This window comes from Scyliorhinus torazame, chromosome 10 (assembly GCF_047496885.1).
Source record: "Scyliorhinus torazame isolate Kashiwa2021f chromosome 10, sScyTor2.1, whole genome shotgun sequence".
Taxonomy (NCBI): domain Eukaryota; kingdom Metazoa; phylum Chordata; class Chondrichthyes; order Carcharhiniformes; family Scyliorhinidae; genus Scyliorhinus; species Scyliorhinus torazame.
This window is the reverse complement of record NC_092716.1, coordinates 101623569-101648972: the sequence shown is the minus strand read 5'-3', so window position 1 is coordinate 101648972 and position 25404 is coordinate 101623569. Positions and strand designations below refer to the sequence as shown.

The window sequence follows — 25404 nt, the reverse complement described above, 5'->3', positions numbered from 1 at the left end:
ATTCACTACTGTAAACATAATTCTGAATTCACCAAATGATCAAGAGATAGTCTTTTCATGGCAGAGAGATCAACAGTGCACCTACTTTGTCTGGCTTCAACTCCAACACTGAAAAAACGAAATCAAAAAAACACAGGCGCACCCAAGCTTTTCTCAAAGTGAAACTAAAAAGCAGAGCCAGAACTCAGCTCCACCCACACTCTGACATCACTGCAGTACCATGAACAGACAGACATTTCTTAAAGTGACATTCTCATGACAGGGAGGAAATAATGTTAAAAAGTGCAAAACATAAAACAATGTGAAACGACATTCCCTTCTACCGGTAACCTTTATAATTGTGATCCCTGGTCCGCCCAGTTGTTTAGCCATGCCGGAGGATCGCTGAGTGCAAGTGACAAGTTTTCTCCTGATGGAAAGCGATATGCGATTCCCAGCATTCACATCGAGAAACCCTGGAGCCACTACAAGCCTTTGATCACTAAGGCCTCACAGGACTGGTCTCATTTTGTATCGCAGTGTGGGGAATTTGTGCTTCCCAGAAGGGACTTCAAAGGTACAATTGTTCCATTGTCTGTTTACATGTTATTGGCATCTCAGTAAGGGGAATGCGGAGACGCTCAAATTTTTTTCCTGTTATCTTACTTTCGCCAGCTTTATTGCCAATACATCATGCCGCAAAATTGTAACCAACTTAAAACCGCTGTCACATTTTAGTATTTTTGACGGGCCATTGAAGGAATTTTATCTTTTTTTAATTGGCGATCATGGGCGGAATTCTCTGATCCTGAGGCTAACGCCGTTGCGTTTTACAACGGTGACAACAGGCCCCTAGGATCAGCGATCCTGTGCCGCACGGGGCCAACATGGCACTGGAGCGACTCATGCAGCTTCAGCTGCCGATACCAGTCAGAATGGGCGCCGTGGGTCTGCGCATGCACGCTATGACTGGCGCAAGTTCGTGCATGCGCGCTACGGCCAGCACGAATTTGAGCATGCGCATGGGTTTCCTTCTCTGCACCGCAACATGGTGGAGAGCTTCAGGGGCTCGGCGCGGAGGAACATAGGCTCCCACCAGGAGTAGCCGGCCCTCCGATCGGTAGGCCCCGATCGCGGGCCAGGCCACTGTGAAGGCCCCCCCCCGAGGTCGGAACTCCCTCCCCCCCAACCAGGCTGCCCCCCACAGGATAAACGCCGAGGTCCTGTTGGGTAGGACGACACGTGAACGGCGCCGGCAGGACTTGGCCTATCTCGGTGGCTACTCGGCACATCGCGCGTGGATAATCGCCCGTGGGGCCGCGTAGAATGGCTCCCGACCGCGCAGCGCCGACCACGCAGGCGCCAATGCCGCTGATTCTCCGATGACCGGAGAATCAGCGAACCGGCGTTGCATGAATCGTGCCAACCCCCCCTGCCGATTCCCCGACCCGACCTGGGGTCGGAGAATCCCACCCCTCAAATCAGATCCCAGTAGGACATAGTTTCTAGCAGCCTCAGTCCAGGAAGTGCAGTTGATTGGCAGCTCCCCAGTAGGGAGGGAGTCAAAGGTCAAACAGGCCTCCTGTCCAGTCAGGAAAATAGGACAAAATGCACGATCCACATGGTGAATTCTAGAATATTTGCTCAAATGGACAAAGAGTGACCAAAACTTCATTTATGACAAAGTCAATCAGGTATAGAGCAAACTTTGATTTGAAAAGTTAATTTTTGCCCACTAACTGGGACAAAAAAGTATGCTTTATTATTTTCTATCTGAGGGGAGTTAAATCAGAATCTGAATTAAGTCAGAGTGAAGTGAGATTCACTGAACGGTGTTACTCAGCATGTCCACTTAGTAACTGTAGAATGAACCAGTTTGTTGATTACATTTGGCTTACATTTTCTGAACAGGCAGCAAGGTGGCACATTAGTTAGCAGTGCTGCCTCACAGCTCCAGAGACCCAGGTTCAATTCTGGCATTGGGTGACTGTGTGGAGTTTGCACTTTCTCCCCGTGTCTATGTGGGTTTCCTCCGGGTGCTCTGGTATCCTCACATGGTCCAAAGATGCGCTGGTTAGGTTGATTGGCTATGATGAATTGCCTCTTTGTGTCCAAAAGTGAGGTGAAGTTATGGGGATAGGGTGGAGGAGTGGACTTGGGTAGAGTGCTCTTTCAGAGGGTCAGTGCAGACTCGATGGGCCGAATGGCCTCCGTCTGCACTGATGGAATGCTGTGATTCAAGGATTCTATGAAGTCTGCCTTTCAGAGGATTGGAACGCTGCATGTACTTGTGTGATTACAGTGTCCAATTCACATGAGAGATCTCATTGTTTTGCTTTTGAATCATGCTATTGTATGACTGGATGTTAGGCAGTAAAAGTAAACTGATTATAAGAGTCATGAGATCCTCTTATAGAAGAAAGTGGAGACACTAAACGTGAGAGAAAATCTAGAATAGAACTGAAATGTGTAACACATTTCTCAAATTTGCTTGTTAAACTGTATTTACACACTGTCTCTTGGCAATGTATTGCTTTAGAATGACTGATTTGACGCATGCTATTCTCTAATTCAGATGTGGTGCCCAGCATTTTCCCCTCATTTATACAGTGAGTTCCTGACCTAAGCAAGCCCATTCTAACCAATGGAAGGAGTTGTCACAGCTAGAGCTTTTCTATCAATGACTTATCTTCCCTTTTCCACAGCATCGCTTCTTGAGTTCCCCAAGGATCCATCCTTGGTCCTTCACTTTCTCATCTGTATTCCACTCTTTGACAACACCATCCATAGATATGAGATCATCTTTCACATCTCATAGAATCCTTACAGAAGGAGGCCATTCAGCCCATCGAGTCTGCACTGACCCTCCGAAAGATCACTCTACCTAGGACCACTCTCCCACCCTATCCCCGTAACCCAACCTAACCTTTGGAAACTGAAGCTCAATTTAGCATGGCCAATCCACCTAACCTGAACCACTTTGGATGTGGGAGGAAACCGGGGCACACAGAGGAAACCCACTCAAACACGGGGAGAACCCAAGAATGTCGGCCATCTAATATTGGGGATTTGTTGTATTTTATTCCCTTATGTTTCTCCAATACTGGAACAAACATCAGCTGTTTTTTTAATCCATTCACTGGGTGTGGGCATCGCTGGTTAGGCCAGCATTTATTGTCCATTCCTAATTGCCCTTCAGAAGGCGGTGGAGAGTTGCCTTCCTCAACCACTACAGTCCTTGAGGTGCAGGTACACCCACTGTGCTGTTAGGGAGGGAGATCCAGGATGTTGCCTCAGCGACAGTGAAGGAACGGTGATATATTTCCAAGTCAGAGTGGTGAGTACTTTGGGAGGGGAACCTCCAGGTGGTGGGGTTCCCAGGTATCTGCTGCTCTTGTCCTTCTAGATGGTAGTTGTTGTGGGTTTGGAAGGTGTTGTGTAAGTAACCTTGGTGAGTTACTGCAGTGAATTTTGTAGATGGTGCACACGGGTGCCACTGTCCGTCGATGGTGGAGGGTTTGATGTTTGTGGAAGGGGAAGCAATCAAGCGACTGCTTTGTCCTGGATGGTGTTGAGCTTCTTGGGTGTTGTTGGAGCTGCACTCATCCAGGCAAGTGGAGGGTATTCCCTTACACTCCTGACCTGTGCCGTGTAGATGATGGACAGGCTTTGGGGGGTCAAAAGATGAATGGCTCGGTGTGGGATTGCTAGCCTTTGACCTGTATGAATATGGCTAATCCAGTTCAGTTTCTGATCAATGGTAACCCCAGGATGTTGAATATGGGGGATTCAGCAATGGTAATGCCATTAAATGTCAAGGGGCGGTGGTTGGATCCTCTCTTGTAGGAGATGGTCATTGCCTGGCACTTGTGTGGTGCGAATGTAACTTGCCACTTGTCAGCCCAAGCCTGGCTTTGCTGCATTTAGGCATGGACGGCTTCATTATCTGAGGAGTCATGAATGGTGCTGAACATTGTGCAGTCATCCACAAATATCCCCACTTCTGACCTTATAATGGAAGGAGGGACATAGATCAAGCAGCTGAAGATTGTTGGGCCTCGGACACTACCCTGGAAACTCCTGCAGTGATGTCCTGGAGTTGAGATGATTGACCTCCAACCACCACAACCATCTTCTTTTGTGCCAGGTATGACTCCAACCAGCAGAGAGTTTCCCCCCTGATTCCCATTGACTCCAGTTTACCTAGGGCTCCTTGATGCCATACACGCTCAAATGCTGCCTTGATGTCAAGGGCAGTCACACTCACCTCACGTCTGGCATTCTGCCCTTATGACCATATTTGAACCAAGGCTCTAAGGAGGTCAGGAGTTGAGTGACCCTGGTGGAACCCAAACTGAGCGCCCGTGAGCAGGTTATTGTTGAGTTTGGGTAGGGTGCTCTTTCCAAGAGCCGGTGCAGACTCAAAGGGCCGAATGGCCTCCTTCTGCACTGTAAATTCAATGATAATCCATGATTAATCTAGGACAAAGGTTCGGCACAACATCGTGGGCCGAAGGGCCTGTTCTGTGCTGTATTTTCTATGTTCTATGTTCTATGTTTGTCATGGAATCACAAATGTTTATCTGGGTGGGATCTAAAAAATTATGAGAGGCACAGTCAGGATGGATAGTCAGAGGCTTTTTCCAAGGGTGGAAGTATCAATTACAAGGGGGCACAGGATCAAGGTGAGAGGGGGAAAGTTTAAGGGAGATGTGCGGGGTAGGTTTTTCAGGCAGAGTGGGTGCCTGGAATGCGCTGCCAGAGGATGTGGTGGAAGCAGGCACATTAGCAACATTTAAGAGGCATCTAGATGGATACATGAATAGGCAGGAAATAGAGGGATACGGACTGAGTCAGGGCAGACGGTTTCTTTTTAGTTCGGGAATGTCGGCTTGAAGGGCCAAAAGGCCTTTTCCTGTGCTGTATTTTTCTTTGTTCTTTGTTCCATGACACTTCATGGCCCTTCGCAATGACAAGGCAGCAATGCCTCTGGCAGTGCAGGAATTTCCAGAAAAACATTTGCTGCTTTGCACATTGAGAAGTCCTTTTATGTAATTATATAATAACACATTGAAACAGTAAGGTTTATGTCACACATCAGTTCAGCATAACACAGTTATAATCCCGGGAACAAAGGGCTTGTCATATGAGGAGCAGTTGAGGACTCTGGGTCTGTACTCGGTGGATTTTAGAAGGATGAGGGGGATCTCTTTGAAACTTACAGGATACTGCGAGGCCTGGATAGAGTGGACGTGCAGAGGATGTTTCCACTGGTACGAGAGACTAGAACCCGAGGGCACAAACTGAGATGAGGACTTTGTTCAGCCAGAGGGTGGTGAATCTGTGCAACCCATTGGCGAAGAAGGCTGTGGAGACCAAGTTACTGAGTGTCTTTATGACAGAGAAAGATAGATTCTTGATTAATTAGGGGATCAGGGGTTACGGGGAGAAGGTAGGAAAATGGGGATGAGAAACATATCAGCCATGATCAAATGGTGGAGCACACTCAATGGGCCAAATAGCCTAATTCTCTGATATCTTATGGTACTATAGTGTGCACACTGATGACCAATGCCTTTATTTTCCATGCTCCTTTTAGATGTACACTACTCTGGTTATGCTGTCAGATATTTGAAACCCAACATTACCCAGTCCTGGAAGGTAGAGTGAAAGTTTAAATTCCCCCTCAATGTTCCATTGCACTGTGTTATATAAATCCCCAGTTCGCATTTTAAAATGACCACTATGTGCCCTCTTTCAGTATTACCTTCATTCAGAGCCATCGGTGCAGAATTATGATCAGAAGCCCGTCCCATTCGAAACTTGGTAAGTCCAGATAAAGCTTGTTCCATCAAATTGCTGCCTAGTTTAACTTCTAACCCGCTCACTTAAAATGACTTTTTTTCCCTCTTCAACAGGAACCGATATAGAAGATTGGCCAGTCCGTTCAGGTACTTAGCTCAGCACTCTAAGAATTCTGGTGATATTTCTAGCTTGCACTCTTTACTTTGGCCCCACTGGGTGGGGGTGGGGCTGTTACTGGGTTTTGCATGAAGTGAAACTGTCTTAGAAAAAAGTGAGCAATGCAATGGCACAAGGTAAGAGGATCAGGCTCCAAGGCTTTTGGAGGCTGCACTGGAGATGTTGCTGGAAGAAATGACGAGGAGGGGAGTTGCCTTGTATCCACAGGGAACCTCCAAACAAACGGCCAAAAGGCAGTGAAAGCAAATAGCTGTGGTGGTCAGTGCAAAGGGTCAAGCTTTGAGATTTGGAAACAGTGTCGCAATAAGTACAGTGATCCTACATGAGTGTTCACGGTGAGCAGATGCATCTTTAAATATCACTATCCTCAATCACTGCTCAAATTCCATGGCTCCCTCACTCTCCTACCAATAATCTCTGCCGATCAGGACTTATCGTTAACATTCATCTCACCCAATTAGCATTGCTGAAAACCCCACAAACACATCTCACATCTTCCGCACAGTGCTTGCTTGTCCATCATGACAGCTGCACCATGCTGGACAAGGTGTTGAACAACAGGAGTAAACGAGTGAGGGACAGGTGCCCCTAACCCCAAGTTGGAGACAGTGCTGGTCATTTCTGGAACAAGCATTGCTGAAACTGTGGCCAGTGGTGGAGCTAAAGCTGTTGATGATAATGGTATCTTCAAAACCAATCCTCCATTTCACATCCCACTTGCCATCTCTTCAGATTAAGTTGTGTAGCGCACAATGACTTACGAGAGAGACGAGTAGAGATGAAGTCGATGAGGCTTTATTAAGCGTGACTTGTTCCCAGCAGTTCAGCAACAGAATGGAGCTGCGGGGAGAAGCACGGGTTCTTATACTCCGCCTTCAGGGCGGAGCCAGGGGTCAACAGCCAACCAGGACCCGGGATCTGTCAGCCAATAGCATCACGGCTTCACAGTCCCACATGACCCCTAATACATACCACCACATTCACCCCTTGTTAAAAATGAACCCGGCGGGGTGGTGGTTCGCATGGTGGTAGGGGTTTAAAAGGCTGGTCCTGGGAGGAAGATTTTGGGCATGTCGTTACAATTTTAGCCCTACACTGGGCTATGTACAAGGTTTGTGAACTATTTACAATATTCGTAAGAGAAAAGAACATTTTCGTTACAGTCCCAACAACATTCTTGATGTCACACCGATGCCACGAGTCGAGCGGGCGGTCTGGTCTTCCTCGTCGATCGCCTCAGCCCCGGTGGTGGTGCAGGTGCTTGTTCCCGCGTTGTCGTCTCCGGGTGCGTTTCGTTGTTTGTTTCTGTTTCACTCCTGGTCGGACACGGGAGGAGGACCGATCCTCCCGGGAAGGGGGCGGTCGCGGGGTGCGCTGGTGGCAGGGAGGGGATGATCGGTGTCGGGGGGGTGTGTGTGTTGCTGGCGGGCGCCAGGTCTCGCAGGGAGACCCTGTCCTGTCGGCTGTCGGGGTACGCCACGTAGGCGTACTGCGGGTTCGCGTGGAGGAGGTGAACCTTCTCGACCAACGGGTCCGACTTGTGCGCCCGCACATGTTTTCGGAGCAAGATGGGTCCTGGGGCCGCCAGCCAGGTCGGCAGCGACGTTCCGGAGGAGGACTTCCTGGGGAAGACAAGGAGGCACTCATGAGGCATTTGGTTAGTGGTGGTACACAGCAGCGACCGGATGGAGTGGAGAGCGTCCGGGAGGACCTCCTGCCACCGGGAAACTGGGAGATCCCTGGACCGTAGGGCCAGTAGGACGGTTTTCCAGACCGTGCCGTTCTCCCTCTCTACTTGCCCGTTGCCCCGGGGGTTGTAGCTGGTCGTCCTGCTCGAGGCTATACCCTTGCTGAGCAGGAACTGATGCAGCTCGTCACTCATGAAGGAGGACCCCCTGTCGCTATGGATATATGCGGGGCAACCGAACAGTGTGAATATGGTGCTAAGGGCTTTGATGACTGTGGCCGCTGTCATGTCGGGGCAGGGGATGGCGAAGGGGAAACGGGAGTACTCGTCCACCACGTTCAGGAAGCATGTGTTGCGGTTGGTGGAGGGGAGGGGCCCTTTGAAATACAAACTGAGGCGTTCAAAGGGGCGGGAAGCCTTGATCAGGTGCGCTCTATCCGGCCTGAAAAAGTGCGGTTTGCACTCTGCGCAGATGTGGCAGTTCCTGGTGACTGTACGGACCTCCTCCACAGAGTAGGGGAGGTTGCGGGACTTTATAAAATGGTAGAACCGAGTGACCCCCGGGTGGCAGAGGTCCTTGTGGAGGGCTTGGAGATGGTCTATTTGTGCGTTGGCACATGTGCCGCGGGATAGGGCATCGGACGGCTCGTTCAGCTTTCCGGGACGGTACAAGATCTCGTAGTTGAAGGTGGAGAGCTCGATCCTCCACCTTAAGATCTTGTCATTTTTAATTTTGCCACGCTGTGCATTATCGAACATGAAGGCTACCGACCGTTGGTCAGTGAGGAGAGTGAATCTCCTGCCGGCCAGGTAATGCCTCCAGTGTCGCACGGCTTCCACTATGGCTTGGGCTTCCTTTTCCACTGAGGAGTGGCGGATTTCTGAGGCGTGGAGGGTTCGGGAGAAAAAGGCTACGGGTCTGCCCGCTTGGTTAAGGGTGGCCGCCAGAGCTACGTCGGATGTGTCGCTCTCGACCTGGAAGGGGAGGGACTCATCGATAGCGCGCATCGTGGCCTTTGCGATATCCGCTTTGATGCGGCTGAAGGCCTGGCGAGCCTCTGTTGACAGGGGGAAGGTAGTGGTCTGTATTAGCGGGCGGGCCTTGTCTGCATACTGGGGTACCCACTGGGCGTAATATGAAAAGAACCCCAGGCAACGTTTCAGGGCTTTGGAGCAGTGGGGGAGGGATAATTCCATAAGGGGGCGCATGCGTTCGGGGTCGGGGCCTATTATCCCATTGCGCACTACGTATCCCAGGATGGCCAGCCGGTTTGTGCTAAAAACGCACTTTTCCTCGTTGTATGTGAGGTTCAAGGCGTTTGCGGTCTGGAGGAATTTTTGGAGGTTGGCGTCGTGGTCCTGCTGATCGTGGCCGCAGATGGTTACGTTGTCGAGATACGGGAACGTGGCCTGCAACCCGTGTTGGTCAACCATTCGGTCCATCTCCCGTTGGAAGACCGAGACCCCGTTCGTGACACCAAATGGGACCCTTAGGAAGTGGTATAGACGCCCGTCTGCCTCGAAGGCTGTGTACTTGCGGTCACCTGGGCGGATGGGGAGCTGGTGGTAGGCGGACTTGAGGTCCACGGTGGAGAAAACCTTATATTGGGCGATCCGATTTACCATGTCGGATATGCGGGGGAGAGGGCACGCATCCAGCTGTGTGTACCTGTTGATGGTCTGGCTATAGTCTATGACCATCCTTTGCTTCTCCCCGGTCTTTACTACTACCACCTGTGCTCTCCAGGGACTATTGCTGGCCTGGATTTTGCTTTCCTTCAGCAACTGCTGGACTTCAGACCGAATAAATATCCAGTCCTGGGCGCTGTACCGTCTGCTCCTAGTGGCGACGGGTTTGCAATCCGGGGTGAGGTTTGCAAACAAGGACGGCGGTTCAACTTTGAGAGTTGCGAGGCCGCAGATAGTGAGTGGGTATTGGGCCGCCGAATTGAAACGTTAGGCTCTGCAGGTTGCACTGGAAATCTAATCCCAGTAATGTGGGCACGCAGAGTTGGGGAAGGACGTAGAGCCTGTAGTTTTTAAACTCCCTCCCTTGCACCGTTAGGTTCGCGATGCAGAACCCTTTGATCCCTACGGAGTGGGATCCTGCAGCTAGGAAAATCTTTTGCGTACTTGGATGGATGGTCAAAAAACAGCGTCTTACCGTGTCGGGGTGGATGAAACTTTCGGTGCTCCCGGAGTCGATCAGGCATGGTGTCTCGTGTCCGTTGATCAGCACTGTTGTTGTCGTCGTCTGGAGCGTCCGGGGCCATGATTGATCTAGCGTCGTCGTGGTCGTAGTGTCTCAGCGTCTTCTTCGGACCCCGTGGAGCCGTCGATGCTGGGGTCCTTTGTTGTCAACCAAGATGGCGGCGTCCATGAATCGCACGCGGCCGGGGGTGGACAAAATGGCCACCCCCATGGATCGCACGTGGTCGGGGGGTGGACAAAATGGCCGCCCCCATGCATCACACGTGACTGGGGAGTCACAAGATGGCGGCGCCCATCCTCCCCTCGTGGTGGCCGGGACCCAAAATGGCGGCGCCCGCGGGTCGCACATGGGGCGCTGGGGGGGTTGGGGAGCGTTTGGGATGCGCTGGGCTTGTTCTTCTCTGGGGATCGCGGCAACCCCCCGGGACCGGCACACAGCCGCGAAATGGCCCTTTTTGCCGCAGCTCTTGCAAATAGCTGCGCGGGCCGGGCAGCGCTGCCGGGGGTGTTTCGCTTGCCCGCAGAAATAGCAGCGGGCCCCCCCGGGATGATCCGGCGCTTTAACTGCGCAAGCCTGTGAGGGAGGGGGGGGGGCTTTGACGCGACGGGGGTCCACGGAGCCCAAGGGGCTGCCGCGCGGTCGGGGCCGTAGGCACGGGCGTTTTGCGAGGCCACATCTAGGGAGGCTGCAATGGCCCGTGCCTCTGAGAGTCCTAGCAACTCTTTTTCTAAAAGTCTTTGGCGGATTTGGGGAGAGTTCATACCTGCCACAAACGCATTGCGAATTAACATGTCCGTGTGTTCAGTCGCATTTACTGGCGGGCAGCTGCAGCCCCGTCCCAAAATTAGCAGCGCGGCGTAGAACTCCTCTAACGATTCTCCGGGACTTTGCCGTCTCGTTGCGAGTTGGTAGCGTGCGTAGACCTGGTTCACGGGGCGAACGTAGATGCTCTTCAGTGCTGCGAGCGCCGTCGGGAAATCCTCTGCGTCTTCTATGAGAGGGTAAATTTCCGGGCTTACCCTTGAGTGCAGGACCTGCAGTTTCTGGTCTTCTGTGATCCGGCCGGGGGCCGTTCGGAGGTAGCCTTCGAAACAAGCTTGCCAGTGTTTAAAGACTGCTGCCGAGTTCACTGCGTGGGGGCTGATCCGCAGGCATTCCGGGGCGATCCGGAGCTCCATAGTCCTTTAAGCACGCTTAATATATTGTAGCGCACAATGACTTACAAGAGAGACGAGTAGAGATGAAGTCGATGAGGCTTTATTAAGCGTGACTTGTTCCCAGCAGTTCAGCAACAGAATGGAGCTGCGGGGAGAAGCACGGGTTCTCCGCCTTCAGGGCGGAGCCAGGGGTCAACAGCCAACCAGGACCCGGGATCTGTCAGCCAATGGCATCATGGCTTCACAGTCCCACATGACCCCTAATACATACCACCACAAGTTGCACCTCTCCCTTTACCCCACCCCTCCCAACAACAACCCTTACCATTGTGTCTTTTCTTCTGAGATATCCAAGTGGTGCAACCTGCCCAGGCAATGGAGGAACATCAACAAGTGAGTGACAATGAAGAAAACAGCACCGTCACTTTTTCACACTTGCAGCCACCCATTCAGATATTGAGAGTGCATGTACCCTGGAGGATACAGTAGAGGCAGAATGTGCAAATGGTGCAATACTGGATACAACTATGCTTCAGCTAGGGCAAGGAGCAAGATACTGCAGGTACCAGCTTGTTAGAGGACGAGTTAACACGGAGGTTCTACTGCAGAGGACACAGATATTTTTAAAAAGCTGATGGACAACATAACTTCTAAGTTTTTAAGTGTGTAGCTGATTCATTTAAGTGCATGAGCCCTTTGACTTTCTTTTTGCCCTGTTACATGAGGACAGTTGCTGAAAGGGGCCAACTGGTGCACAGCCTTTGTGAGAACAGATGTGGGTCTGTGCAGCTTGGAAGGAAGATCAGAGACTACTTATTACAACCAAATGCTTGACGCATTGGGAAGCCTGCCAGAAAGCCTGCTGTCAATGCCAAGCAGCAAGGAGGAGTTCAGCACCAACTTGTTACAAGATTTACAGAACTTTACGTATAGCTTGGATGGACAACTCCATTCACATACTTGTGTGGCTCCACAGTGAATCAAAATCATTTTCACCACAAGCAGTAGTCAACCCAATACACGTGCTGCAATGAGATTGCAGTTGTGGCTGCAGCAAGTAGCAGATTTCATTGAGACGATCTTTACTGAAATGGAGACATCGTATTCATTGTTCCTCGCTCAGTTTGAGGTCGGACAATTGCCCCCAAACACCCAGGGTATACAGCTTCCGGCTAAGATCCCTTCTCTCCTCCTTCATTTTCCAGCAGTCCCTACCTGAAATCTTCCATATCATTTGCTTTCAACATCTTGCATTTGACATCAGCTGCACTCAATTGCCAACATTTTCCCATCATTTCACATCAATTGTTCTCAAATGCTATCATTTTGTATTAATTTAACATCACTTGCATTTAGAAGCAATCATCTGGCTATTGTTCTCTTTTATTTTGATTCAGAGCTGACCATTTAACCATAATTTTCACATCGAACCATACATGTGATATCAAATGATCATCATCAGCTGTAATCATTGTCAGCAATTGCCATCCTGTAGTGGTCACAACAAATGCGATCTCATATACAGCCAAAATTTCCTCATGTCCCAGCTGATTATGTGTGCAATGTTTGCCCTGCTCTGTGTTCATTCTCCAAGTCATACAGTATACTAATAGTCTTCTAGTGCATCCATGTCTGGGAGCAACTGGTTTGTCCAGAAACCTTGAAGTCTGCCACACCACTCTCTTGAAAGAATCATGGGAATTGTAGCAGCAGCCAGAAGAAATCAACTAGCAACTCATCTGTAAATAGTTGCTGATCCCTATTAAACAGCAGTAGTGGGGATCCTTCCTGCTGTTGAACACACGTTAATGTGTATGAGGTTAACAGAGGGGATTAGCTGGAGTGTTGAGCATCAAACTAGCACTTTTGACATGATCTGTCCACTTTACATACTTGCCACGGATATTAGCTATATGTACACGAACACACTCATCAAGGTCATGTCTCGCAGCACGTATGGCCTAAGTGTGCACATGTGTTATGTTCCTGAATAGCACCTGTCGCACTCAAACAAAATGAACCTTCATAACCACCACTTTAAAAATTTTTAGAGTACCCAATTATTTTCTTTTCCAATTAAGGGGCAATTTAGCGTGGTCAATCCATCTATGATGCACATTTTTGGGTTGTGGGGGCGAAACCCACACAGACAATGGGGAGAATGTGCAAACGCTACACAGACAGTGACCCAGGACCGGAATCAAACCTGGGTCCTCAGCGCCGTAGACAACAATGCTAACCACTGCGCCGCCATGCCACCCCATAATCACCACTTGTAGTAAAGTACATAAGGGTAAATTCCTTGAATCTATTACTCTCAACTCAGCCTCACAGCTTCTGCGAGCCTATTGGGTAAATGCTGGAGAGGAATTTGGCCAATTTGGGCAGTAATCCAGGATATCACAGTGGCAATGACCAACACTGATGGTTCATCAAATTCACTTCCGTATTGATTAAACCTGTTCCCAATAGTGAGGATTGCTTGAGACACAAAAGCAGAAGACACCCATCTGTTTCTTGATTTCTATCTGGACTACCAATGTCATAATATGAAAGGGTGGGGAGGAGAGGAATTGTGCATATTCTGGCTGAAAATGCATCTCCCAAAATAGACACCCCCTCCCCCTGACTTCACCAATCCCAGTCAAAGCTCAAAAGTCCACATCAGAGGGCGTCATGTATAAGCTCCATCTAGAATGGTCTCCTAATAAAACAAGTGTCCTCTCACAAACCCACTGAGAGGGATTGGAGTAATACTGAAAGGACACTATTATTGGTCCTCAACTGTGCAAAAATAAATGGCCATTGCACTTCTGCTCTCTGGTGGTACTGTCCCATCCTGTGTCCAGTTGGGACCTGCAACCTTGTCCGACGATGTCCAATTAGGACCTGGTGCCCTGTCCCACCCTGAGTCTAAATGGGACCTGAAGTGTGTTACACATGTATGTATATACCATCTGCGTCTCCTGTTGTAAAAGCCACTATCATAATTATGTGCTAAACTAATGCAGGGTTTTTCTATCCAGTAAACAAAAAAGTCAATTTAAAAAAAAATTCTTCTTATTGATACCTGATGTTTCTTGACTTTCCTATTCTAGAGTGTAATCTGTTTGTTTGTAATGATCTACTTCTTCAAGTGTCAGCTATGACACAGTCGCATCATTAATGCGTCTAAGTCAGAAGCATGCTGTTCAAAGCTTGCTTCACAGACTTGAGCAATAGCCTAGGTTGACCCGTCAGTGCAGGTCTTGAGGAAATGTTCCACAAGTGGAGGTGCCATCTTTTGGATAATACAACACTCTGGAGGTGACCCACTTTTGATGTCTATAACCTGCACTACCCACTGCCAGTGTACACATGGTGTACAATATCTTAGATAGCACTTTATTATTCCTGTGGTGGCATCACAGTGTCATAGAATTTACAGTGCAGAAGGAGGCCATTCGGCCCATCAAATCTGCACCGGCCCTTGGAAAGAGCATCCCCACTTAGACCTCCACCCTAGCCCCATAACCCCACCAAACCCTTTGGACACTAAGGACAATTTAGCATGGCCAATCCACCTAACCGGCACATCTTTGGACTGTGGGAGGAAACCGGAGCACCCGGAGAAAACCCACGCAAACATGGGGAGAACGTGCAAACTCCACACAGACGGAGACCCAAGCCGGGAATCGAACCCGGGACTCTGGAGCTGTGAAGCAACTGTGCTAACCACTGTGCCTCCGTGATGCCCGTGAATCTCATCGCACAATTGGAGGGGGGGGGGGGGGTGCAATTATTAAAGAGAACCTGACTAATCATTTGTCCTCCTTAGCCAATGGGTGCTGAAGCTATAGCAACCTGGTCTACACCTTTGATCTGCATGACTCAGACTTACGCCAGCTACCCCAAATATATGTTAGTTTTACAAGTGGTTTATTAACTCATCGCATGGTGTCTTTGTCTCTGATTCACCTCAGACACAGAATTGCCTTTAATGGTAAATTATGTTTTATAGTCGTACTTCCTTCCAACGACCTTGGTATTAGAGCTCGTCGTAGGTTCGGAAGCAATGGACAGAAACTGTCACTATGGAATCGGATGTGCTGCAGGATCTGGAGCTGCTAACCATACGTTCATAGGAGTAAACAGTTCTCTTTCAATTTTAAGAACATATTTTACTTTTCATTGAGTAAATACTGTATGTAAGTGACCTGGTGCTGGTGCTTTTCCTTTAGTGATTATGCATCCCAGTAACTTGCTGATGTCTGATACAGTACATAATTATAAGCTGCTTCATAGAGGGGCCACACCTCAAATTCTCACGTCACTATCATTCACATTTTGTATTTTGGGCTCAAGGCAGAGGGAATTCTCTCCTTCCTTCAGCGTACTGTACATTTGAGGAGGGGTGAAATGACTCTCCTATTCTCCCATTCCAGGTTGGCCGTAACAGGTATTTTTTGTGAATTTAGAGACGATGCATGTTGCCAATTCTGTAGGAGTCCCAGTATTTGCACTTCCAGATTGTAAAGAATTATTCAGATAGCTTTTTTTAATGGGTTGAACAAAGAACAAGATAGGTTTATTGAAACTATTTCCCGAACTGAAGAAAAACTAGCTTATCGTAACCAGCATTCATAGGTCACATGCATTTATCTGGGTCCATACACACACACACACACACACACCTGTACAAATAGCCAAGTAAGATGTATAAGATTTTTACAGTTCATGAAAAATAAAACTAAGGATTTACTATGACATGTTCCTTGGCTGGTCTCAAGGCGGTGATTCCATGTTGAAGCTGTTTTGTTCAGTTATCTTCCTTGGTGTAGTTGTATGGAGAAGATTTCCACATTTTATTCCCAAAATATCTTGGTTTGCAGTAGATTTCTCGGCTCAGGGTGGTTACTTTGCAAAACCGGACACATTTCGAAGAGAGAGAAGCAGAGAGAACACACAGCTTCAGGCAGCCTGTGTTCAGTACAGCATTGTCTTTTGGTTCTCTCTCTCCTATTTGGTAAGCAGTCCTTAAAGTACCCTGCTGGCTGTATATTACAGAGAAATCCAATAGGTATGAGGACAAAATTGTCTGAAGTGGGTTGGAAAATACTTAAAAAGGATGATACGGAAGCAATGTATAGTCTTTAAAGAATTATTACATAGTTTACAGCAACTTTACATTTCTTCAAAGCACCAAAACAGAAAGAGAAAAGTCAATCAACCATGGCTAACAAAGGAAGTTGGAGGATTGTATAAAATTAAAAGAAAGGGCCGCTAAAGATGCCAGAATAGTAATAAACCTGAAAATTGGAAGAACTTTAGAATATAACAAAGGAGGTTCAAGAAACTGATAAACGGAGAATAGAATATGAATGTAAAATAGCAAAGAACATTAAAAAACGGACTGTAGAACCTTCTATAGGTATGTAATAAAGGAAATGTTTAGATACGATAAATGTGGGTCCAATATGGGCAGAGTCAGGAGAATGTATTATGGGAATAGAGAAATAACAGGGATGCTAAATTATTATTTTGTGTCCGTCTTCACTGAGGAAAATACAAGAAATCTCCCAGAATTAGAGATCCAAGGGAGAATGAGGAATTGAAGGAAATTTGTATTAATAAGAAACTTGTTTTGGAGATATTAATGGGACTGAAGGTTGATAAGTCCCTGCGACCTGATATTTTAAAATCAAGAGTGTTGAAAGGGGTAGCTATGAAGAGTGGGTGCATTGGTGATTATCTTCCAAAATTCTATAGATTCTGGAATGGTTCCTGCAGATTGAAAGGTAGTAAATGTCACCCCACTGTTTAAAAAGAAAGGGAGAGAGAAAATGGGGAACTACAAACCTGTTAGTCTTCAATCAGTTGTAGGGAAAATGCTAGAATCTATTATAATAATAATGATCTTTATTGTCACAAGTAGGCTTACATTAACACTTCAATGAAGTTACCGTGAAAAGCCCCTAGTCACCACATTTCGGTGCCTGTTCGGGTACAATGAGGGAGAATTTAGAATGTCCAAATTACCTAACAGCACGTCTTTCGGGACTTGTGGGATGAAACCGGAGCACCTGGGAGAAACGCACGCAGACACTGGGAGAACATGCAGACTCCGCACAGACAGTGACCCAAGCCGGGAATCGAACCTGGAACCCTGGAGCTATGAAGCAACAGTGCTAACCATTGTGCTACCGTGCCATAAAGCATGTTGCAATAGGACACTTCGATAATAATGATCTGATTGGACACAGTCAACATCAATTTATGAATGGGCGTGGTTGAATGTGGTCGCCAAGTTGCTGGCGAAGGTGTTGGCTTCATGAATTGAGGGCTGCGTCCCAGGGTGACAGACGAGGACCAAATGGGTTTTGTGAAAGAGAGACAGCTGTTGGTGAATGTGAAGAAGCTACTCAATGTAATTATGATGCATCTGGAGGAGGTGGAGGTGGTAGTGGCGATGGACATGGGTGGAGTGAGAATGCCTGTGGGAGGTGCTGGGGCGGTTCGGGTTCGGGCAGGTTGTGGATTGGTTCCGGTTGCTGTACAAGGCACCAGTCGCAAGTGTGCAGATGAACTGGGTGAGCTCGGGATCTTTTGGGCTGCAACGGGGGGTGAGGCAGGGGTGCCCCCTCTCCCCGTTGCTCTTTGCCTTGGCAAGAGCGTCGAGGGATTGGAAAGGGATTGTGCGGGGGTTGTCGAGCACAAGGTTTCGCTGTATGCGAATGACCTGTTACTATATATTTTGGACCTATTGGGTGGCATTGGGGGCATTATGGGGATTTTCAAGGACTTTGGCTGGTTCTCTGGGTACAAGTTGAATATGGGAAAGAGTGAGGTGTTCCTGATTGGGACCAGAGGGCACAAGAGGAAGATAGGGGAGTTGCCGTTTAAGGTAGTGGGGGCAGGTTTTAGGTACCTGGGCATTCAGGTGACCCAGGATTGGGCGCAGCTGTAAAAGTTAATTTGACTCGGTTGGTGGAGCAGATGAAGGGAGACTTCAAGAGGTGGGATGTGTTGCCACTGTCACTGGCGGGGCAGGTGCAGATAGTGGAGATGTCGGTGCTACCAAGGATTCCTGTTCATATTTCAAAACCTCCCAATCTTTGTCCCAAAGTCGTTCTTTTAAAAGATTAGCGTGCTGATCTCTGGATTTGTATGGGTGGGGAAGACCCTGCGGGCCGGGGCAGTAAGGCAGCATAGTGGTTAGCACTATGACTTCACAATGCCAGGGTCCCAGGTTCGATTCCTGGCTTGGGCCACTGTCTGTGCAGAGTCTGCACTTTCTCCCCGTGTCTGTGTGGGTTTCCTCCGGGTGCTCCGGTTTCCTCCCACAAGTCCCGAACGACGTGCTATTAGGTAAGTTGGACATTCTGAATTCTCCCTCTGTGTACCGGAATATGGCGATTAGGGGCTTTTCACAGTAACTTAATTGCAGTGATAATGTAAGCCTACTTGTGACAATAAAGATTATTATTATTACAAGAGGGTTTTTTTGTAGCTGGGCGAGGAGAAGGGGGGGTGGGAGCTGGCATCACCGAATATAATGAACCACTACTGGGCGGCGAACTTCATCATGGTTAGGAAATGGGTAGTGGGGGAGAGGTCGGCTGGGGGCGGATGGAGGTGGCTTCTTGTAGGGGAACGAGCTTAAGGGCATTGTTTTAAAAAAATATTTGAGTACCCAATTCATTTTTCCCAATTAAGGGGCAATTTAGCGTGGCCAATCCACCTACCCTGCACATCTTTGGGTTGTGGGGGCAAAACCCACGCAAACACAGGGAGAATGTGCAAACTCCACACTGACAATGACCCAGAGCCGGGATCGAACCTGGGACCTCGGCGCCGTGAGGCAGCAGTGCTAACCACTGCACCACCATGCTGCCCTATAGGGCACTGTTAACAGTGTCTCCGCCATTCTCGCCGGCTCGGCATTCTGTGAACCCAGCGGTGGTGTTGGCCTTGTGGGAGCAGTGGAGGCAGCATTTGGGACTGGAGGCTGCCTCGATGTGGGCACCGATCAGTGACAATCATAGGTTTGCACCGGGAGGGCTGGATGCGAGGTTCTGGGAGTGGTGGCAGGCAGGGATTCAGCGATTTGGCGACCTGTTTGTAGGGGGCAGTTTTGTGAAATTGGAAGACCTGGAGGAAGAGTATGAGCTGCCCAGGGGGAATAGTTTCAGATCCCTCCAATTTCAGGATTTTGTGAAGAGAGAAGTGCCATCTTTTCCTGGACTACCACCCTAGGAGTTGCAAGATAAAGTGCTGTCGAAGGAGGAGATAAGGAGGGGACGGTGCCCGAGGTCTACAAGGAGCTGATGGACTGGGAGGGGGCCCCGTGGGGGATGTAAAGCGTAAGTGGAAGGAGGAGCTGGGAGGGGAGGTGGAGGCCGGGATGTGGGCGGAGGCCTTGAGGAGAGTAAATGCATCCTCGTGGGTGTTGGTTATTTATAATGTATAAAGTATAATTTTGCTTCTTGTTTTTATGAAAATGCCTGAATAAAATATTTTTTCGAAAAAAGAAATATATCGCCGTTCCTTCACTGTCGCTGTGGCAACATCCTGGAACCCACTCCCTAGCAGCACAGTGGGTGTCCCTTTTTTAAAATACATTTAAAGTGTCCAAACTTCCTGCCAATGCCTGAACCTCATTGCCAATGTCTAAACTTAAACTACCAGCCCCATTAGTTTTTTCCAATTAAGGGGCAATTTAACATGGTCAATCCACCTATCCTGCACATCTTTGGGTTGGAGGGGTGAGATCGACACAGACACTGGGAGAATGTGCAAACTCCACACGGACAGTAACCTGGGGCTGGGATCGAATCCGGGTCTTTGGTGCCGTGAGGCAGCAGTGCTAACCACTGCGCCACCGCACCGCCTCACAGTGGTGTACCTACACCTCAAGGACTGCAGCACTCCAGGGAAGTTATAGGCTCGTATGTTACGAGGTGCACTGATACCTGGAGAAGAGTACTGTAAGTGACTCTTGTAACACACTTGTGATCTTTTGGTGCAGGGCGTTATTGTAGCAGTGATAAATGGTGCAGTGTTCACACAGCAGACATATATAGTGAGACTTGATTTCTAGATTTAGTGTACTTAGTGAACATGGGTGTACTGAATCTCCTGTTACAATCAACACATACACTGAATCTCTTGTTATAATCAAATAGACAAATGTCCGTCAACATGGGCAAGTTGAATCTCTTGTTGTAGTGAATAGGTACACTGAATATTCCATTATATTGAAAACATATGCACTATTATGTTAGTGAATACAGGTACATTGAATCTCTTGTTACAGTGAATGCATGTGTCCTGACTATTCTGTTATAGTGATCATGAGAATGGAGAACTTCCTGTTAAAGTGAATTCAGGCACATAAAGCCTCCCTTTATAATGAACTTGGATTATTTAATGCATTAAAGGAAAGATTATTGCACTGAAATATTCTATTCGGAAACCAGGACGTTGTGTATTAAGTTTGCTAACTGAATTGAATCTGTGCTTTACTGCAATGTGATTGTACCTTTGTAAATATATCCATCTGACAGAGTTATTGGGCTGGATTCTCCGCCGGCGGGATGCTCCGCTTTGCCGGCAGCCCGGGGGTTTCCCGATGGCGTGGGGCTGCCCCACAATGGGAAGCCCCATTGACTAGCCGGAGTAATGGAGCATCCCGCCGGCGGGGTGAAACAGAAATATGGTGCAGCGGGGCGGAGAATCCAGCTTAATGACTCTCCACTTCTACTTTTCTCTCAGATGGAATTACAAAACCACAATTAATTTTCAGTCGAAAAACAATTGGATTAATTTTGTATCCATCAGAATCACAACGCAATGAAACAGTTCACAAATTGATATCTTCGTAGCAGACAAAATGATAAAAGTAATTTATTTGGATTATCAGGAGGCCTTCAATATGTTACCTCATGGTAGACTCATGACTAAGGACAGGACAAAGAGCAGAACGGTTAGTAATTTGACTACTAAATGGAAAGCAGGGAGTATGGGTAAAAGTTGGGATGTGATGTTTCACAAGAATTGGTACTGAGACCACTGTTGTTCAACATTTCCATAGACAGTGTGAACCAAGAATTCGGAGAATAATTTCAAAATATGTAGATGATACCAAATTTTGGAGGTGGGGGGGAGAAGTGGATTGAAAATGCTGAGAATGACTATATTAAAATACAAATAGACAGGAATAATAAATTGACAGGATTAACATGTAATTGGCAAAATAAAATCAATAAAATTGTGTCGTGGTGCATTTTGGTGTGACGGATAATACTCTAAATGGGGTAGAGGAGCAAAGGGATCGAGGGGTACAGATACACAAAAGAAGTGATGCAGATTAAGAAGGTCATAAAAAAAACCAGGAGTCAATTTCTAGATAGAATTGAAAATAAATAAGTTATATTAACCTTTGTAGAACCTTGGTTCGACCAACACTTTTGACTAATTAATATGTCCAGTTCTGGTCCCCACTTTATAAAAATCATGGAGAGGCAATAGAGAAATTGCAAAAAACTATTGCAATCATGATATCAGAACTGAAAGGTTATTGCTATCATAAAAGATTGAACAGACTGTGATTCTTCTCCTGAGGGACAAAGAACAGAAGGATGGTCTGATGGAGAATATGAAAGGGTAAAGAATTAGTGATTGACATGGAAACATGTCATAGAATCATGAAATTGTTACAGCACGGAAGATAGCCAACTGGCTCGACATGTCTGCTGGCTGTCTGCAACAGCCACTCCGCTAATCCCACTTCCCCTCCTTTTCCCTGAAGCCCTGCAAATCTTTTCAGATAATTCTCCAATTCTCCATTGAAAGCCACAATTGAATCTGCCTCCTCCACGCTCACAGGCTGTAGAAAAATATTTTGCTTATGCCGCCTTGGACTCTTTTACCAGCGATTGTAAATTGGTTTCCTCTGGTTCATCATCCTGCTATCAGTCCCTATCTGCTCTGACCAGCTTCCCCATGAATTTGAACACACTTTATCAAAACTCCTCTCAATATTCTCTATTCAAAATCAGGTTAGATAGGTGTTTAAGGAGATAGCGAGTTCAATGATTTTGGAGGTAGGTAAATGTGATTATGATTATTTGCATCTGCAGTGGGTAAACACTGACACTGGTTGGGAGCTCCACTCGCCAGAACTCCTCAATGCAGGAAGAGAACAGGACGCCAGTTTTAAATTTTAAAATGGCATCCCAATCTCTCGGCCCCCTCCCCGACACATCCTGCTGGAGGCTATGCCCCTGCTGAGCAGGAACTGACGCAGCTCATCACTCATGAATGAGGATCCCCTGTCACTGTGGATGTAAGCGGGGAAACGGAACAGAGTGAAGATGGTGTTGAGGGCCTTGATGACGGTGGCAGACGTCATATCGGGGCATGGGATGGTGAAGGGGAATCTGGAGTGCTCATCGACCACACTGAGAATGTACGTGTTACGGTCGGTGGAGGGGAGGGGCCCTTTGAAATCCACGCTGAGGCGTTCAAAGGGGCAGGAAGCCTTCAACAGGCGCACACGGTCCGGCCGGTAGAAGTGCAGCTTGCACTCTGCACAGACCTGGCAGTCCCTGGTGACTGTCCTTACCTCCTCGACGGCGTAGGGCACATTACGAGCTTTGACCAGATGGTACAATCGAATGGCCCCCGGATGACAAAGGCTGTCGTGTAGGGCCCGGAGTTGGTCCACTTGTGCGCTGGCACATGTACCTCGGGAGTGGGCGTCTGGGGGTTCGTTGAGTTTACCGGGGCGATACAAAATCTCGTAATTATAGGTGGAGAGCTCGATTCTCCACCGCAAGATTTTATCATTTTTGATCTTGCCCCGCTGTGTGTTATTGAACATGAAGGCTACCGACCGTTGGTCAGTGAGGAGAGTGAATCTCTTACCGGCCAGGTAATGCCTCCAATGCCACACAGCTTCAACGATAGCTTGGGCCTCCTTTTCGACGGATGAGTGTCGAATTTCAGAGGCATGAAGGGTGCGGGAAAAGAATGCCACGGGTCTGCCTGCCTGGTTTAGAGTGGCGGCAAGGGCAACGTCTGAAGCGTCGCTTTCTACTTAAAAAGGCAGTGACTCGTCCACTGCCCGCGTCCCGGCCTTGGCGATGTCTGCTCTGATGCGGGCGAAAGCATGTTGTGCCTCGACCGCAAGGGGGAATTGGGTGGACTGAATGAGTGGGCGGGCCTTGTCCGCATAGTTTGGGACCCACTGGGCGTAGTAGGAAAAGAACCCCAGGCAGCGTTTTAGGGCCTTGGGGCAGTGGGAGCTCCATGAGGGGGCGCATGCGGTCGGGATCGGGCCCGAGAAGTCCGTTCTGGACCACATAGCCGAGAATGGCTAACCGGGTCGTGCTGAACACACACTTCTCTTTGTTATAGGTCAGGTTGAGAAGAGTGGCAGTGCGGAGGACTTTATCGAGGTTGGCATCGTGGTCCTGCTGGTCGTGGCCGCAGATGGTGACATTATCTAAGTACGGAAAGGTGGCCCGCAAACCCTACTGGTCGACCATTCGGTCCATTTCCCTTTGGAAGACCGAGACACTGTTTGTGACGCCGAAAGGGACCCTAAGGAAGTGATAGAGGCGACCGTCCGCCTCGAAGGTAGTGTATGGACGGTCCGACTTACGGATGGGGAGCTGGTGGTAGGCGGATTTCAGGTCAATTGTTGAGAAGGCCCGGTACTGCGCAATCTGATTGACCATATCAGATATGCGTGGGAGGGGGTATGCGTTGAGCTGCATATACCGATTGATGGTCTGACTGTAGTCCACGACCATCCTGTGTTTCTCCCCAGTTTTAACCACTACCATTTGGGCTCTCCAGGGGCTGTTGCTGTCCTTGATAATACCCTCCTTAAGCAGCCGCTGGACTTCAGACCTGATGAAGGTCTTGTCCTGGGTGCTGTACCGTCTGCTCCTGGTGCCAACGGGCTTGCAATCCGCAGTCAGATTGGCAAAAAGGGAGGGGGATCGACCTTGAGGGTCGCGAGGCCTCAAACGGTAAGGGGGGTAGGGGCCCACCGAATTTGAGGGTGAGGCTCTGGAAACTGCACTGGAAGTCCAGGCCCAACAGGAAGTGGCCCTTCTTACTGCAGGATTTACAAATGGCAGTGCGGTCCGGGCAGTGTTGGCGGGAGTGCTTCCGCTGACCGCAGAAGTAGCAGCGGGGACCCACGGGATGCTCGGATCAGCATGCGGCGCAGGCGTATTGGGAAGGCAGGGCCCCAGCTGAGGAGGTCGTCGGCAGGGTTCAGGAGGGGTAGGAAGGGGTAGAAGAGTGGGCAGCATGGCGGGAGGGGTAGGACTGTACATTACAGGATGCGACCGTGATGAGGAGCGCCAAGGTTTTTGTCTCCGCCAGTTCGAGCGTGGCCCCTTCCAGTAATCGTTCTCGGATGCGGTCCGACACAATCCCTGTCACGAAAGCATCACGCATGAGGAGGTTCACGTGTTCAGCCTCCGTAACAGCCTGACAGTCACAGTCCCGGCCGAGTGGAATTAGGGCGTGCCAGAAGTCTTCGATGGACTCACCAGGTAGTTGCGAGCAGGTGGCGAGTACATGCCTGGCGAAGAGCATAGTGTTCTTTAAGGAGTGCCATTGCTTTCGCGTAATTCGAGGCGTCTTGGATCAATGGGAACACGCTTGAGCTCAGTCTGGAGTACAGGACGTTTATCTACTGAGCCTCCGTTGGCGCGGGGTCCGCAGCGTTGATGTAGGCTTCAAAACATGCTAGCCACTGGGTAAAGTCTTTTCTGGCGTTGGGCGAGTGCGGATCCAGCTGCAGGCGATCGGGCTTAATTGTGATATCCATTCTGTGGAAAATCTGACTGTAATAAATTGATGCGCAATCAATTGCACAAAGACGCAGATTGGGTACAACTGTGGCTTTATTACAGTCAGATGCGTGGCCTCGTGCTGTCGCTGGCGAAATGGCAGGGCAATGGCAGGAGCTACCAGCGAACCTGTAGTGCAGGTCCTACCTTACATCTCCTATTACAGCGGTTCACCACAGGGAGGTTGGAGAGAGGGGGATGGTGCCCTGGGAGCGGGGGGGGGGGGGGGGGGGGGGGGGGCTACCACTCGCGGCACCACCATGCCAACCCCTGAATAGTGTTTATCTTTTCCGGGGTCACTGACTGCCGAGGCCTCTGGCCGCATGGCTGAAGGTTATCACTAGTAGGCTAATAGGGAATTGGCAATTGTGGTAAGGGAGCATTTCACACAACCCAAATGGATTCCCGTGGGTGGGCGGACCATGTAGCATGTGGGAGTCATTGCCTAGCATCCCAATCATACCTTGATGCCTGGACACAGTGCGAGACAACACCACACACACAACAGCTGATATCCGAACGCCCAGGGAATGG

At 48.9% G+C, this 25404-nt stretch overlaps 1 protein-coding gene across 1 annotated transcript in view; it reads left to right on the top strand.

Moving 5' to 3' along the window:
- Positions 1-15554, top strand: part of LOC140384848 (sperm microtubule inner protein 8-like) — a 32214-nt gene extending 16660 nt beyond the window's left edge. Inside the window, exons 3-7 of the mRNA XM_072466801.1 lie at positions 361-556; positions 5579-5640; positions 5741-5805; positions 5898-5930; positions 15018-15554. Coding sequence (XP_072322902.1) covers positions 361-556; positions 5579-5640; positions 5741-5805; positions 5898-5930; positions 15018-15048 — 387 coding nt within the window. The 3' untranslated portion in view covers positions 15049-15554. The remainder of the gene's footprint in view (positions 1-360; positions 557-5578; positions 5641-5740; positions 5806-5897; positions 5931-15017) is intronic.
- The last annotated feature ends 9850 nt before the right edge of the window (positions 15555-25404 follow it).